At 49.2% G+C, this 16,688-nt stretch overlaps 1 protein-coding gene across 1 annotated transcript in view; it reads left to right on the top strand.

Annotated features, from left to right (window-relative positions):
- The window catches only part of LOC140417926 (von Willebrand factor A domain-containing protein 5A-like), a 93,774-nt gene that overhangs the window by 15,207 nt on the left and 61,879 nt on the right, over positions 1–16,688 (top strand). The window contains 4 exon segments of the mRNA XM_072501358.1: positions 1,365–1,453; positions 9,596–9,740; positions 11,112–11,191; positions 14,226–14,340. Coding sequence (XP_072357459.1) covers positions 1,365–1,453; positions 9,596–9,740; positions 11,112–11,191; positions 14,226–14,340 — 429 coding nt within the window.

Genomic DNA, 16,688 nt, shown 5'->3' on the forward strand with positions numbered 1-16,688 from the left:
AGCAGGTCAGAGGCTGGGAATCCTGCCACAAGTAATCGGATTCCCCCAAAGCCTGTCCACCATGTAAGGATCCTCTTGTAAATCCTTGTCTGACCCTTGTTTTCCTGTTAATTCCTGTTCTTTTGGCAGTTATAATTTTGGTACCTGGGTATTCCTGGTGCCTGCACCTTTAATTTAAGAAATACAAGCCAGCAGGATGTGCTCTGACATCAGCGATGACACATTTTGACAAGACTTGGCTAGCAACCAATCCACTCCTCTGGATTCCTGGGTCTTGACTGACACTCGATTCTGATTGGTGGGGGCTGTTCCAGAAAGTTCGGCAAAGAGTGGCAGGCTGGCTCTCCGTTTTTTTTTTGTTTCGTTTTGGGAACAAAATTGAAGAAGGCATTAAGTTCTCCTTCCCTGAAAGGGGTGGATCTCTCTCAAAGCCCCCAGTTGGAGGCTGTTTTCTCCTCAGCCGAGTTGGTAGGCGTTCTCTGTAAGGCTGTTTTTCAGGTTAGTTTTCAGTTGGATCAAGAAGCTGGAGAGTACAAGCCCTGATCTCTCTGTTCTGGTGGGCCTCTGTCTGGCGGCGCAAAGTGAAGACCTTTCTCTCTCTACAGTCAGATTGACTCAAGGAAATTCAGCCCAGTAGAAGCTGCAGGCAAGACCAACGGTTCAAAGAACCCTCTTTAAACTCTCATGTGGGGAATGCCCACCTCACCTCCGTGAAGCTGATGGTTTAGCAGATGGAAACCAGTGAGGATTGAATCGACCTGAGGGGGGACGTTCAATGTGAAGACCCCGATTGCGAAAAGTGAAGGTGGCTCCTCAGAGGAGGTTTTGAAGCCTGAGAGCGCTAATGAAAGGCAGATACTAAAAAATCCAAACCAACCGATGGTTTTCAACACCGCGCATTCAGAAGAGATCGCAAAGACCTCCACCTCAGCAGCGAAGATCCTCAAATATTTCACACCCAGTTTAATCCGTTATTTTCAACCTTTCCTACCATCCTCCCCACCATGTGTCTGCCTCGTCTGGGTGGAGGGTGGGATGGGGTTTGGGGAATAATTAGATTAGCAAACCGTTGTTCTATTATTACCATTGCATGTTTATCTCGTTATAACGAAACAGTTTTTTAACGTTTTACGTACAAATTCAGTGCCTGTAATTCATTGGAGCCATCTAGGGCCAAAGATCATAAAAGTGTTATATCGATTGTTGGTTAATTCACGTATGTTGGGACTCCGGGGCCTGTGGGGCTGGAATTGACCGCGCATTGGCCCAGGGTGTCGTAACGCAATGCACTGGATTCCAGTGGCAGTCTGGGAACTTAGGAGGGAAAGTTGATGCTGAGACTTACACGACATTTGTTCCTACAGGACACCCTGCTCCTCCTCCTGAAGAGCCTTCCCATGGGATGTTTCTTCAACATCTATGGATTCGGGAGCCACTTCGATTCTTTCTTCCCGTAAGTGGCAACTTAAGATGACAAGCCAGGGGGGATGCCAACGGAGACATAGCACCGGGCCCATTCATCACCATGGAGCACGTCTGGAGACTTGAGGTTTCACCCTCTGGGACTTCGGGTCAAAGTTGGTCATGAGACGGAGAGGGATGAGGGGCTGCACTCCCGAGGGTGGAGACAGTAGGTTAGACGTTAGCCCTCACCGGCACCAACTTGTCATGGTCACCTGGTGACCCTTCAGGTCTCTTGGCTGCGATAGAGGGCTGAGGCAGGGGGGAGGATTAGTGGATGAGTGTGTTGGGCGGGGGAAGAGGAGGCCTGGGTAAGTCAGACTGATAAATGCTCAATCCCAGCAGCCCGGTCACAAAGTGACCTCGGTGGTCAGCTACCTGCCCCCAGATCAAGTCTATACTGTGTGACTGTGTGTCACTGAGCAGGGTAAGGATTCCAGTCTGTAACTGTATAGAGTCACTTGTTTATTCAGCTGGGTAAGGATTACTGACTGTGTAACTGTACAGAGTCAGTGTTTATTCAGCAGGGTAAGGATTACTGTCTAACTGTATAGAGTCACTGTTTATTCAGCAGGGTAAGGATTACTGACTGTAACTGTACAGAGTCAGTGTTTATTCAGCAGGGTAAGGATTACTGTCTGTAACTGTACAGAGTCACTGTTTATTCAGCAGGGTAAGGATTACTGACTGTGTAACTGTACAGAGTCAGTGTTTATTCAGCAGGGTAAGGATTACTGACTGTAACTGTACAGAGTCAGTGTTTATTCAGCAGGGTAAGGATTACTGTCTGTAACTGTACAGAGTCACTGTTTATTCAGCAGGGTAAGGATTACTGACTGTGTAACTGTACAGAGTCAGTGTTTATTCAGCAGGGTAAGGATTACTGACTGTAACTGTACAGAGTCAGTGTTTATTCAGCAGGGTAAGGATTACTGTCTGTAACTGTACAGAGTCACTGTTTATTCAGCAGGGTATGGATTACTGACTGTAACTGTACAGAGTCACTGTTTATTCAGCAGGGTAAGGATTACTGTCTGTAACTGTACAGAGTCACTGTTTATTCAGCAGGGTAAGGATTACTGTCTGTAACTGTACAGAGTCACTGTTTATTCAGCAGGGTAAGGATTACTGTCTGTAACTGTACAGAGTCACTGTTTATTCAGCAGGGTAAGGATTACTGTCTGTGACTGTACAGAGTCACTGTTTATTCAGCAGGGTGAGGATTACTGTCTGTGTAACAGTACAGAGTCACTGTTTATTCAGCAGGGTAAGGATTACTGTCTGTAACTGTACAGAGTCCGTGTTTATTCAGCAGGGTAAGGATTACTGTCTGTGTAACAGTACAGAGTCACTGTTTATTCAGCAGGGTAAGGATTACTGTCTGTAACTGTACAGAGTCCGTGTTTATTCAGCAGGGTAAGGATTACTGTCTGTGTAACAGTACAGAGTCACTGTTTATTCAGCAGGGTAAGGATTACTGTCTAACTGTATAGAGTCACTGTTTATTCAGCAGGGTAAGGATTACTGTCTGTGTAACTGTACAGAGTCAGTGTTTATTCAGCAGGGTAAGGATTACTGACTGTAACTGTACAGAGTCACTGTTTATTCAGCAGGGTAAGGATTACTGTCTGTAACTGTACAGAGTCACTGTTTATTCAGCAGGGTAAGGATTACTGTCTGTAACTGTACAGAGTCACTGTTTATTCAGCAGGGTAAGGATTACTGTCTGTAACTGTACAGAGTCACTGTTTATTCAGCAGGGTAAGGATTACTGTCTGTGACTGTACAGAGTCACTGTTTATTCAGCAGGGTAAGGATTACTGTCTGTAACTGTACAGAGTCCGTGTTTATTCAGCAGGGTAAGGATTACTGTCTGTGTAACTGTACAGAGTCACTGTTTATTCAGCAGGGTAAGGATTACTGTCTGTAACTGTACAGAGTCGCTGTTTATTCAGCAGGGTATGGATTACTGTCTGTAACTGTACAGAGTCACTGTTTATTCAGCAGGGTAAGGATTACTGTCTGTAACTGTACAGAGTCACTGTTTATTCAGCAGGGTAAGGATTACTGTCTGTAACTGTACAGAGTCGCTGTTTATTCAGCAGGGTATGGATTACTGTCTGTAACTGTACAGAGTCACTGTTTATTCAGCAGGGTAAGGATTACTGTCTGTAACTGTACAGAGTCACTGTTTATTCAGCAGGGTAAGGATTACTGTCTGTAACTGTACAGAGTCGCTGTTTATTCAGCAGGGTATGGATTACTGTCTGTAACTGTACAGAGTCACTGTTTATTCAGCAGGGTAAGGATTACTGTCTGTAACTGTACAGAGTCACTGTTTATTCAGCAGGGTAAGGATTACTGTCTGTAACTGTACAGAGTCACTGTTTATTCAGCAGGGTATGGATTACTGTCTGTAACTGTACAGAGTCGCTGTTTATTCAGCAGGGTATGGATTACTGTCTGTGTAACTGTACAGAGTCACTGTTTATTCAGCAGGGTATGGATTACTGTCTGTAACTGTACAGAGTCGCTGTTTATTCAGCAGGGTAAGGATTGCTGTCTGGGTGACTGTACGGAGTCACTGTTTATTCAGCAGGGTAAGGATTACTGTCTGTAACTGTATAGAGTCAGTGTTTATTCAGCAGGGTAAGGATTACTGACTGTGTAACTGTATAGAGTCACTGTTTATTCAGCAGGGTAAGGATTACTGACTGTAACTGTACAGAGTCACTGTTTATTCAGCAGGGTAAGGATTACTGTCTGTAACTGTACAGAGTCACTGTTTATTCAGCAGGGTATGGATTACTGACTGTAACTGTACAGAGTCACTGTTTATTCAGCAGGGTAAGGATTACTGTCTGTAACTGTACAGAGTCACTGTTTATTCAGCAGGGTAAGGATTACTGACTGTAACTGTATAGAGTCACTGTTTATTCAGCAGGGTAAGGATTACTGACTGTAACTGTACAGAGTCAGTGTTTATTCAGCAGGGTAAGGATTACTGACTGTAACTGTACAGAGTCAGTGTTTATTCAGCAGGGTAAGGATTACTGTCTGTAACTGTACAGAGTCACTGTTTATTCAGCAGGGTATGGATTACTGACTGTAACTGTACAGAGTCACTGTTTATTCAGCAGGGTAAGGATTACTGTCTGTAACTGTACAGAGTCACTGTTTATTCAGCAGGGTAAGGATTACTGTCTGTAACTGTACAGAGTCACTGTTTATTCAGCAGGGTAAGGATTACTGTCTGTAACTGTACAGAGTCACTGTTTATTCAGCAGGGTAAGGATTACTGTCTGTGACTGTACAGAGTCACTGTTTATTCAGCAGGGTGAGGATTACTGTCTGTGTAACAGTACAGAGTCACTGTTTATTCAGCAGGGTAAGGATTACTGTCTGTAACTGTACAGAGTCCGTGTTTATTCAGCAGGGTAAGGATTACTGTCTGTGTAACAGTACAGAGTCACTGTTTATTCAGCAGGGTAAGGATTACTGTCTGTAACTGTACAGAGTCCGTGTTTATTCAGCAGGGTAAGGATTACTGTCTGTGTAACAGTACAGAGTCACTGTTTATTCAGCAGGGTAAGGATTACTGTCTAACTGTATAGAGTCACTGTTTATTCAGCAGGGTAAGGATTACTGTCTGTGTAACTGTACAGAGTCAGTGTTTATTCAGCAGGGTAAGGATTACTGACTGTAACTGTACAGAGTCACTGTTTATTCAGCAGGGTAAGGATTACTGTCTGTAACTGTACAGAGTCACTGTTTATTCAGCAGGGTAAGGATTACTGTCTGTAACTGTACAGAGTCACTGTTTATTCAGCAGGGTAAGGATTACTGTCTGTAACTGTACAGAGTCACTGTTTATTCAGCAGGGTAAGGATTACTGTCTGTGACTGTACAGAGTCACTGTTTATTCAGCAGGGTAAGGATTACTGTCTGTAACTGTACAGAGTCCGTGTTTATTCAGCAGGGTAAGGATTACTGTCTGTGTAACTGTACAGAGTCACTGTTTATTCAGCAGGGTAAGGATTACTGTCTGTAACTGTACAGAGTCGCTGTTTATTCAGCAGGGTATGGATTACTGTCTGTAACTGTACAGAGTCACTGTTTATTCAGCAGGGTAAGGATTACTGTCTGTAACTGTACAGAGTCACTGTTTATTCAGCAGGGTATGGATTACTGTCTGTAACTGTACAGAGTCGCTGTTTATTCAGCAGGGTATGGATTACTGTCTGTGTAACTGTACAGAGTCACTGTTTATTCAGCAGGGTAAGGATTACTGTCTGTAACTGTACAGAGTCACTGTTTATTCAGCAGGGTAAGGATTACTGTCTGTAACTGTACAGAGTCACTGTTTATTCAGCAGGGTATGGATTACTGTCTGTAACTGTACAGAGTCGCTGTTTATTCAGCAGGGTAAGGATTGCTGTCTGGGTGACTGTACGGAGTCACTGTTTATTCAGCAGGGTAAGGATTACTGTCTGTAACTGTACAGAGTCACTGTTTATTCAGCAGGGTAAGGATTACTGTCTGTAACTGTACAGAGTCACTGTTTATTCAGCAGGGTATGGATTACTGTCTGTAACTGTACAGAGTCGCTGTTTATTCAGCAGGGTATGGATTACTGTCTGTGTAACTGTACAGAGTCACTGTTTATTCAGCAGGGTAAGGATTACTGTCTGTAACTGTACAGAGTCAGTGTTTATTCAGCAGGGTAAGGATTGCTGTCTGGGTGACTGTACAGAGTCACTGTTTATTCAGCAGGGTAAGGATTACTGACTGTGTAACTGTATAGAGTCACTGTTTATTCAGCAGGGTAAGGATTACTGTCTGTGTAACTGTACAGAGTCGCTGTTTATTCAGCAGGGTAAGGATTACTGTCTGTAAATGTACAGAGTCACTGTTTATTCAGCAGGGTATGGATTACTGTCTGTGTAACTGTACAGAGTCACTGTTTATTCAGCAGGGTAAGGATTACTGTCTGTAACTGTACAGAGTCACTGTTTATTCAGCAGGGTATGGATTACTGTCTGTGTAACTGTACAGAGTCACTGTATATTCAGCAGGGTAAGGATTACTGTCTGTGTAACTACAGAGTCACTGTTTATTCAGCAGGGTAAGGATTAGTCTGTGTAACAGTACAGAGTCACTGTTTATTCAGCAGGGTAAGGATTAATGACTGTGTAACTGTATAGAGTCACTGTTTATTCAGCAGGGTAAGGATTACTGTCTGTGTGACTGTACAGAGTCCGTGTTTATTCAGCAGGGTAAAGATTACTGACTAACTGTACAGAGCCAGTGTTTATTCAGCAGGGTAAGGATTACTGTCTGTGTAACTGTACAGAGTCACTGTTTATTCAGCAGGGTAAGGATTACTGACTGTGTAACTGTACAGAGTCACTGTTTATTCAGCAGGGTAAGGATTACTGTCTGTGTGACTGTATAGAGTCACTGTTTATTCAGCAGGGTAAGGATTACTGTCTGTGTGACTGTACAGAGTCCGTGTTTATTCAGCAAGGTAAGGATTACTGTCTGTGTGACTGTACAGAGTTGGTGTTTATTCAGCAGGGTAAAGATTACTGACTAACTGTACAGAGCCAGTGTTTATTCAGCAGGGTAAGGATTACTGTCTGTGTAACTACAGAGTCACTGTTTATTCAGCAGGGTAAGGATTACTGTCTGTGTAACTACAGAGTCACTGTTTATTCAGCAGGGTAAGGATTAGTCTGTGTAACAGTACAGAGTCACTGTTTATTCAGCAGGGTAAGGATTACTGTCTGTGTGACTGTACAGAGTCCGTGTTTATTCAGCAGCGTAAGGATTACTGACTGTGTAAATGTACAGAGACACTGTTTATTCAGCAGGGTAAGGATTACTGTCTGTGTGACTGTATAGAGTCACTGTTTATTCAGCAGGGTAAGGATTACTGTCTGTGTGACTGTACAGAGTCCGTGTTTATTCAGCAAGGTAAGGATTACTGTCTGTGTGACTGTACAGAGTCGGTGTTTATTCAGCAGGGTAAAGATTACTGACTAACTGTACAGAGCCAGTGTTTATTCAGCAGGGTAAGGATTACTGTCTGTGTAACTACAGAGTCACTGTTTATTCAGCAGGGTAAGGATTAGTCTGTGTAACAGTACAGAGTCACTGTTTATTCAGCAGGGTAAGGATTACTGTCTGTGTGACTGTACAGAGTCCGTGTTTATTCAGCAGGGTAAGGATTACTGTCTGTGTAACTACAGAGTCACTGTTTATTCAGAAGGGTAAGGATTACTGTCTGTGTAACTGTACAGTGTCACTGTTTATTCAGCAGGGTAAGGATTACTGACTGTGTAACTGTACAGAGTCACTGTTTATTCAGCAGGGTAAGGATTACTGTCTGTGTAACTGTATAGAGTCACTGTTTATTCAGTAGGGTAAGGATTACTGTCTGTGTAACTACAGAGTCACTGTTTATTCAGCAGGGTAAGAATTAGTCTGTGTAATAGTACAGAGTCACTGTTTATTCAGCAGGGTAAGGATTACTGTCTGTGTGACTGTATAGAGTCACTGTTTATTCAGCAGGGTAAGGATTACTGTCTGTGTGACTGTACAGAGTCCGTGTTTATTCAGCAGGGTAAAGATTACTGACTAACTGTACAGAGCCAGTGTTTATTTAGCAGGGTAAGGATTACTGTCTGTGTGACTGTACAGAGTCCGTGTTTATTCAGCAGGGTAAAGATTACTGACTAACTGTACAGAGCCAGTGTTTATTCAGCAGGGTAAGGATTACTGTCTGTGTGACTGTATAGAGTCACTGTTTATTCAGCAGGGTAAGGATTACTGTCTGTGTGACTGTACAGAGTCCGTGTTTATTCAGCAGGGTAAAGATTACTGTCTGTAACTGTACAGAGTCACTGTTTATTCAGCAGGGTAAGGATTACTGTCTGTAACTGTACAGAGTCACTGTTTATTCAGCAGGGTAAAGATTACTGACTGTAACTGTACAGAGCCAGTGTTTATTCAGCAGGGTAAGGTCTACTGTCTGTGTAACTGTACAGAGTCAGTGTTTATTCAGCAGGGTGAGGATTACTGTCTGTGTAACTGTACAGAGTCGGTGTTTATTCAGCAGGGTAAGGATTACTGACTGTGTAACTGTACAGAGTCACCGTTTATTCAGCAGGGTAAAGATTACTGTCTGTAACTGTACAGAGTCACTGTTTATTCAGCAGGGTAAAGATTACTGACTGTAACTGTACAGAGTCACTGTTTATTCAGCAGGGTAAGGATTACGGTCTGTGTAACTGTACAGAGTCACTGTTTATTCAGCAGGGTAAGGATTACTGTCTGTGTGACTGTACAGAGCCAGTGTTTATTCAGCAGGGTAAGGATTACTGTCTGTGTGACTGTACAGAGTCACTGTTTATTCAGCAGGGTAAGGATTACTGTCTGTGTAACTGTACAGAGTCAGTGTTTATTCAGCAGGGTAAGGATTACTGTCTGTGTAACTGTACAGAGTCACTGTTTATTCAGCAGGGTAAGGATTACTGTCTGTGTAACTACAGAGTCAGTTTATTCAGCAGGGTAAGGATTGCTGTCTGTGTGACTGTACAGAGTCACTGTTTATTCAGCAGGGTAAGGATTACTGTCTGTGTTACTGTACAGAGTCACTGTTTATTCAGCAGGGTAAGGATTACTGTCTGTGTAACTGTACAGAGTCACTGTTTATTCAGCAGGGTAAGGATTACTGTCTGTGTAACTACAGAGTCAGTTTATTCAGCAGGGTAAGGATTGCTGTCTGTGTGACTGTACAGAGTCACTGTTTATTCAGCAGGGTAAGGATTACTGTCTGTGTAACTACAGAGTCACTGTTTATTCAGCAGGGTAAGGATTGCTGTCTGTGTGACTGTACAGAGTCACTGTTTATTCAGCAGGGTAAGGATTACTGACTGTGTAACTGTACAGAGTCACTGTTTATTCAGCAGGGTAAGGATAACTGTCTGTGTGACTGTACAGAGTCCGTGTTTATTCAGCAGGGTAAGGATTACTGACTGTAACTGTACAGTCGTATATAAGGTACGAGACTGGAAAACCCCAGCCATTTTTTATTCAGGTACTCTCATTATTCTCTCTTTCTGTTGAGCAGCGCAAGTGTCGAGTACAATCAGGAGACGATGTGTCAGGCGCTGGAGAAACTGAAGGGCGTGGGTGCAGACATGGGCGGCACAGAGATCCTCGAGCCCCTCACCGACATTTACAGCAAGCCCTGTAAACCCGGGCACCCGCGACAGGTATCGGCTGAGAGTGAATCTGCCCAGGGTCGAGCGCATCCATTCCAGATTGTGCGGTCAGACGTACTAACCGTTTGGTCATCTAAATGGAGCAAGTGGCAATCCTCCTCCATCGTCGCTTTAAGAAAATAGATACTATCCTCATTTCTCCTATTGTCAGATCTTAATATCGTGGATCATGATTGATACTTGATTGAAGCATATCAGGTTCTGGGGGGATGTGGAGAATTTTGTGGGAGAGTCTAGAACTAGTGGGTCCCTGTTTTAGAAATAAGGGGTCTCCCATTTAAAACAGAGACGGGGCGAAATATTTTCTCTGAGGGTGGTAAGTCTCATGAATTATCTTCCACAAAAGGCGGTGAAATCAGAGTCTCTGAATATTCTTAAGGCAGAGGTGGACACATTGTTGATTAATAATAATCTTTAGTGTCACGAGTAGGCTGACATTAACGCTGCAATGAAGTTACTGTGAAAATCCCCCAGTCGCCACATTCCGGAGTCTGTCCGGGTCACAGAGGGAGAATTCAGAATGTCCAATTCACCCAACAGCACGTCTTTCGGGACTTGTGGGAGGAAACCGGAGCACCCGGAGGAAACCCACGCAGACACGGGGAGGATGTGCAAACTGCACACACACTGACCCAAGCCGGGAATCGAACCTGGGACCTTGGCGCTGTGAAGCAACAGTGCTAACCACTGTGCCACCCGTACAACAGGGTTGGGTTGAAAGGTTCTGATAGGTGGGTTGCAGAAATTAGGTCTCTATCCGATCAGCCATGATCTTATTATATGGCTTGAGGGGCAGGGTGGCCTTCCTGTAACCCTTGTTTGTGTTATGTGAGTGAGATGGTGGCAGAATAGTAATTGGATTAGTATCCCAGAGGCCTAGGTTAATGCTCTTGAGGACACGAGTTCAAATCCAACCAAGGCAACCGGTGGAATTTAATTTCAATGAATTAAATATCAAAATATAAAGTTAGTCTCAGTAATGGTGACAGCCATCATCGCTTGTCGTTAAAAAACCATCTGGTTCACCAATTTCCCCTTTAGTGGAAGGGAAATCTGCCATCCATACCCGGTCTGGCCCATCTGTGACTCCAAACCCCGACACACGGAGATGAGGAGAAATTTCTTCTCTCAAGATGGTGGCGAGTCTTTGGGACCCTCTTCCTTAAAAGGCAATGTGGTCATCTCGTAACTGCCCCTCTCCGAAACAGCCGAGCGAGCCCACTCAGTTCAGGTTTCTCACAGAGAGACTCACGCCCACTGGCTCACTCGCTCACGCTCCCTCCCTCACTCTCTCGCTCACTCTCTCTCTCTCTCAAACTCACTCGTACACTCACTCACTACTAACCTCTTCTGTTCCTCCAGCTCTTTGTTTTCACCGATGGCGAGGTATCGAACACCAAGATGGTGATTGCCGAGGTTCGGAAGAATGCGTCCAGTCACAGGTAACAGAAGCTGGTGTGCCAGTGGACACTCTTGTCGGTGGGTGAGCATGTCCTTCGTATTCCTTCCGGTATTCCACTGCCCTCCTGGGGGTGGGGCGGGGCGGGGGCAGTGGCATTCACGCCTGCAAGAGGACACGCCAACTGTTCTAATAGCAAAAATAGAAGCAAACTGCTGAGGATGCTGGAGAACTTGGTCCTCCATTTTTGTATTTTAATCCTCCCCTGCCAAGTTCCAGTCTGTACCTTCTCATGTTTTTGCATTAAGACGGTGCTGATCTTTAATCTGCAATTAACACATTCTGCTATTTTGCTTTCAGGCAATGCTGGCATTTAATCTGCAATTGACACATTTTGCTATTAAGGGCAATGCATTTGACATAGTCTACTTGGACTTCAGCAAGGCTATTGATAAGATCCCACATGGGAGACTGATAGCGAAGGTAAGAGCCCATGGGATCCATGGAAATTTGGCAGCTTGGATCCAGAATTGGCTGAGTGGCAGGAAGCAGAGGATGATGGTCGAGGGGTGTTTTTCTGACTGGAAGCCTGTGTCCAGTGGGGTCCCACCGGGATCAGTGTTGGGGCCCCTGCTGTTAGTGGTTTATATAAATGATTTAGACATGAAAGTAGGAGGGTTGATCGGTAAGTTCGCTGATGATACGATAAATTGGTGGGGTGGTAAATAGTCAGGAGGATAGCCTTTGATTACGGGAGGATCTAGACGGGCTGGTCACATGAGCTGATCAGTGGCAAATGGAATTCAATCCGGATCAGTGTGAAGTGATGCACTTGGGTAGGACAGACAAGGCAAGGGAATACATGGTAAATGGCAGGACCCTGGGAAGCCGTGACGATCAGCAGGACCTTGGTGTGGATGTACATGGGTCCCTTAAGATAGCAGAGCAGGTGGATGCAGTGGTTAAGGCATGTGCTATATTTGCCTTTATTATCCGAGGCATAAAGTTCGAGAGCAGGGAGGTTGTGCTGGAACTGTATAAAACGTTGGTTAGGCCACAGCTAGCGGATTGTGTGCAGTTCTGGAATCCACGTTACAGGAGGGATGTGATCGCACTGGAAAGGATGCAGAGATTTACCTGGATGCTGCCTGGGCTGGAGAGTTTTAGTGTGAAGAGAGATTGGATAGACTGGGATGGTTTTCCTGGGAGCAGAGGACACTGAGGGGGGACATGATTGAGGTGTATAAAATTATGAGGGGTATAGATAAGAGTAGACAGGAAGAAACCTTTCCCCTTGGTGGAGGGATCAGCGACCAGGGGTTTAGATTTAAGGTAAGGGGCAGGGGGTTTAGAGGGGATGTGAGGGAAAACCTTTTCACCCAGAGGGTGGTGGGAGTCTGGAACTCACTGCCTGAAAGGGAGGTGGAGGCAGGAACCCTCAGAACATTTAAGAAGTATTTAGATGTACATTTACGACCCCAGGGTATACAAGGCCGTGGGCCAAGTACTGGGAAATGGGATTAGAATAGTTAGGTGGCTGTTTTTGACCGGCGCAGACCCGATGGGCTGAAGGGCCTTTTCTGTGCCGTAGACCTCAATAACTCTATGCTACTTTGCTTTCAGGCAGCACCTACCTTTATCCCTTTATTTTGCTGTTAACACATAGTCTGGGACAGTGCTTTGTCTCTTTAACTATCATTTCCACTCCCTTCGCCTTTGGTTCCATGGCGTCTTTGCCATTTAATCTTCCTGAACCTCTATTCCTGACCCCGCCTCCCCACTTTTGCAACAGCATAAACCCAGCACATTCCTGTATCCCTCCCGTTCTGAAGAAGTCACATTGGACTCGAAACGTTAACTCTCTTTCACTCGGGCAGCACGGTGGCACAGTGGTTAGCATTGCTGCCTCACAGCGCCAAGGTCCCAGGTTCGATCCCGACTCTGGGTCACTGTCCGTGTGGAGTTTGCACATTCTCCCCGTGTCTGCGTGGGTTTCGCCCCCACAACCCAAAGATGTGCAGGCTAGGTGGATTGGCCACAGGAAATTGCCCCTTAATTGGGGGAAATAAAATTAGATACTCTCTAAATTTATTTAAAAAAACCTCTTTCACTCTCTCCAAAGATGCTGCCAGACCTGCTGTGATTTTCCAGCATTCCACCACCACAAATGCTTTTTGTATGCCTGGGTCAAAGGCCTCTCTGATATTGGCCTGCCTCTCCCTTGACCTTCTTCTGACCTCCGCTTTACCCCTCTCCATGACCTCGACGGACTCCTACCCCTTCAACCGACATCTCCTTGAGCGCTCCCTGACCATTCCTCAGAGCCGCAGGTCGTCGCTCCTGCCCCCTCCCCCAACCCGCGATCCCTCAGTCCCTCATCAGATTCTCCGTTCCCTGCGACTCAGCAGGTCAGAGGTTCGAGTCCTCAACTCCTCGATCCCAGGACAGGCAGGCAAGGTGTTGGAGGAGGGCCTGTCTATCGATGCACTGTTGAGCCGAGAGCCACGGCTGTCCTCACTCTAAGGTGGATGGCAAAGGGTCCGTGTTGGTGAAGGGTGATGGTGAGCTATGTGTGAAACGCCAACAGGGAAAGAGGAATGGAGAGGGATATATCCCAACATATCCATAGCAGCAAAAGCTCTCTGTTTAAAGCCGCGAGAGAGAGAGGGGGGTCCTGAAGTTAAAGAGACCCCCAGCCCTTCGAATCACTTGTGGGCAGCACGGTAGCACAAGTGGATGGCACTGTGGCTTCACAGCTCCAGGGTCCCAGGTTCGACTCCCTGCTGGGTCACTGTCTGTGCGGAGTCTGCACGTTCTCCCCGTGTCTGCGTGGGTTTCCTCCCAAAGTCCAAAGACGTGCAGGTTAGGTGGATTGGCCGTGATAAATTGCCCTTAGTGACCAAAAAGATTAGATGGGGTTATTGGGATAGGGTGGAAGTGAGGGTTTAAGTGGGTCGGAGCAGACCCGATGGGCCGAATGGCCTCCTTCTGTACTGGATGTTCTAATTAACTTCCCTATCTGCACGACTGCTATATTCTACGTCAAAATGGGACAATTCATTTCTCCTGTTCTCCAGGTGCTTTTCCTTTGGGATCGGCCAGGGTGCCTCGACAGAGCTCATCAAAGGCATCGCCAAGGCCGCCTCGGGAAGCTCCGAGTTCATCACCGGGAAGGAGCGGATGCAGCCAAAGGTAGCGAGATCTGGGAAGTCAACAACGGTTGTTGTGGGAGGGAATCCAAACTTGGGCATGGGAGGGGGTGGAGAGACCCCGAGCTCGCACAGTGACTGGGGGGGGGGGGCGGGGGGAGGCGGAGACAGAGGCAGAGGCAGAGGTGAGACCCCGGCTCGGTCAGTGACGGGGAGGGGGAGGTGAGGCCCCGAGCTCAGACAGGGACTGTGAGGGGGGGGAACCTGAGCTCGGACAGGGACTGTGAGGGGGGGTAACCCGAGCTCGGACAGGGACTGGGGGGGGGAGACCCCGAGCTCGGACAGGGACTGGGAGGGGGGGGGACGACCCCGAGCTCGGACAGAGACTGGGGGGGGGGGAACCCCGAGCTCGGACAGGGACTGGGGGGGGGGGAACCCCGAGCTCGGACAGGGACTGGGGGGGGGGGGACCCCGAGCTCGGACAGGGACTCTGAGGGGGGGAACCCCGAGCTCGGACAGGGACTGTGAGGGGGGGGACCCCGAGCTCGGACAGTGACTGGGAGGGGGGGAGTGACCCCGTGCTCGGACTGGGAGAGGGGGGGAACCCGAGCTCGGACAGGGACTGGGAGGGGGGGGGACGACCCCGAGCTCGGACAGAGACTGGGAGGGGGGGGAACCCCGAGCTCGGACAGGGACTGGGAGGGGGGGGGAACCCCGAGCTCGGACAGGGACTCGGAGGGGGGGAACCCCGAGCTCGGACAGGGACTGTGAGGGGGGGGGACCCCGAGCTCGGACAGGGACTCTGAGGGGGGGGAACCCCGAGCTCGGACAGGGACTGTGAGGGGGGGTACCCCGAGCTCGGACAGTGACTGGGAGGGGGGGAGTGACCCCGTGCTTGGACTGGGAGAGGGGGGGGGGGACCCGAGCTCGGACAGGGACTGGGAGGGGGGACGACGACCCCGCACTCGGACAGAGACTGGGAGGGGGGGCGACCCCGAGCTCGGACAGAGACTGGGTGGGGGGGGGGGAGAACCCCGAGCTTGGACAGGGACTCGGAGGGGGGGAACCCCGAGCTCGGACAGGGACTGGGGGGGGGGGGGGGGGGGGGAACCCCGAGCTCGGACAGTGACTGGGAGGGGGGGGGGAACCCGAGCTCAGACAGTGACTGGGGGTGGGAGACCCTGAGCTCGGACAATGAGTGGGGGTGGGAGACCCCGAGCTCGGACAGTGACTGGGGGGTGGGGGCAGACGCCGAGCTCGGACAGTGACTAGGGGGAGAGCCCGAGCTCGGACAGTGACTGGGAGGGGGGGGGGAACCCGAGCTCAGACAGTGACTGGGGGTGGGAGACCCTGAGCTCGGACAATGAGTGGGGGTGGGAGACCCCGAGCTCGGACAGTGACTGGGGGGTGGGGGCAGACGCCGAGCTCGGACAGTGACTAGGGGGAGAGCCCGAGCTCAGACAGTGACTGGGGAGGGGGACCCCGAGCTCGGACAGGGACTCGGAGGGGGGAAACCGAGCTCGGACAGGGACTGTGAGGGGGGGGGGAACCCGAGCTCGGACAGGGACTGTGAGGGGGGGAACCCGAGCTCGGAGAGGGACTGTGAGGGGTGGGGACCCCGAGCTCGGACAGGGACTCGGAGGGGGGAACCCGAGCTCGGACAGGGACTGGGAGGGGTGGGGACCCCGAGCTCGGACAGTGACTGGGGGGGGGGGACCCCGAGCTCGGACAGGGACTGTGAGGGGGTGGAACCCGAGCTCGGACAGGGACTGGGAGGGGGGGGGGACCCCGAGCTCGGACAGAGACTGGGAGGGGGGGGGGGGGGGAACCCCGAGCTCGGACAGGGACTGTGAGGGAGGGGAACCCGAGCTCGGACAGGGACTGGGAGGGGGGGGGACCCGAGCTCGGACAGTGACTGGGGGCGGGGGGGGGAACCCGAGCTCGGACAGGGACTGGGAGGGGGGGCGACGCCCCGAGCTCGGACAGAGACTGGGAGGGGGGGACCCCGAGCTCGGACAGAGACTGGGAGGGGGGGGGGACCCCGAGCTCGGACAGGGACTCGGAGGGGGGGAAGCCCGAGCTCGGACAGGAACTGTGAGGGGGGGGGGAACCCGAGCTCGGACAGGGACTGGGAGGGGGGGGACCCCGAGCTCGGACAGTGACTGGGGGGGCGGGGACCCCGAGCTCGGACAGTGACTGAGGGGGGGGGGCCCGAGCTCGGACAGTGACTGGGGGTGGGAGACCCCGAGCTCGGACAGTGACTGGGGGCGGGGGGGGGGGAGGACTCCGAGCTCGGACAGTGACTGGGGGTGGGAGACCCCGAGCCTCGGACAGTGACTGGGGGCGGGGGGGGAGGACCCCGAGCTCGGACATTGACTGGGGAGTGTGGGC

This window comes from Scyliorhinus torazame, chromosome 5 (assembly GCF_047496885.1).
Source record: "Scyliorhinus torazame isolate Kashiwa2021f chromosome 5, sScyTor2.1, whole genome shotgun sequence".
Lineage (NCBI taxonomy): Eukaryota > Metazoa > Chordata > Chondrichthyes > Carcharhiniformes > Scyliorhinidae > Scyliorhinus > Scyliorhinus torazame.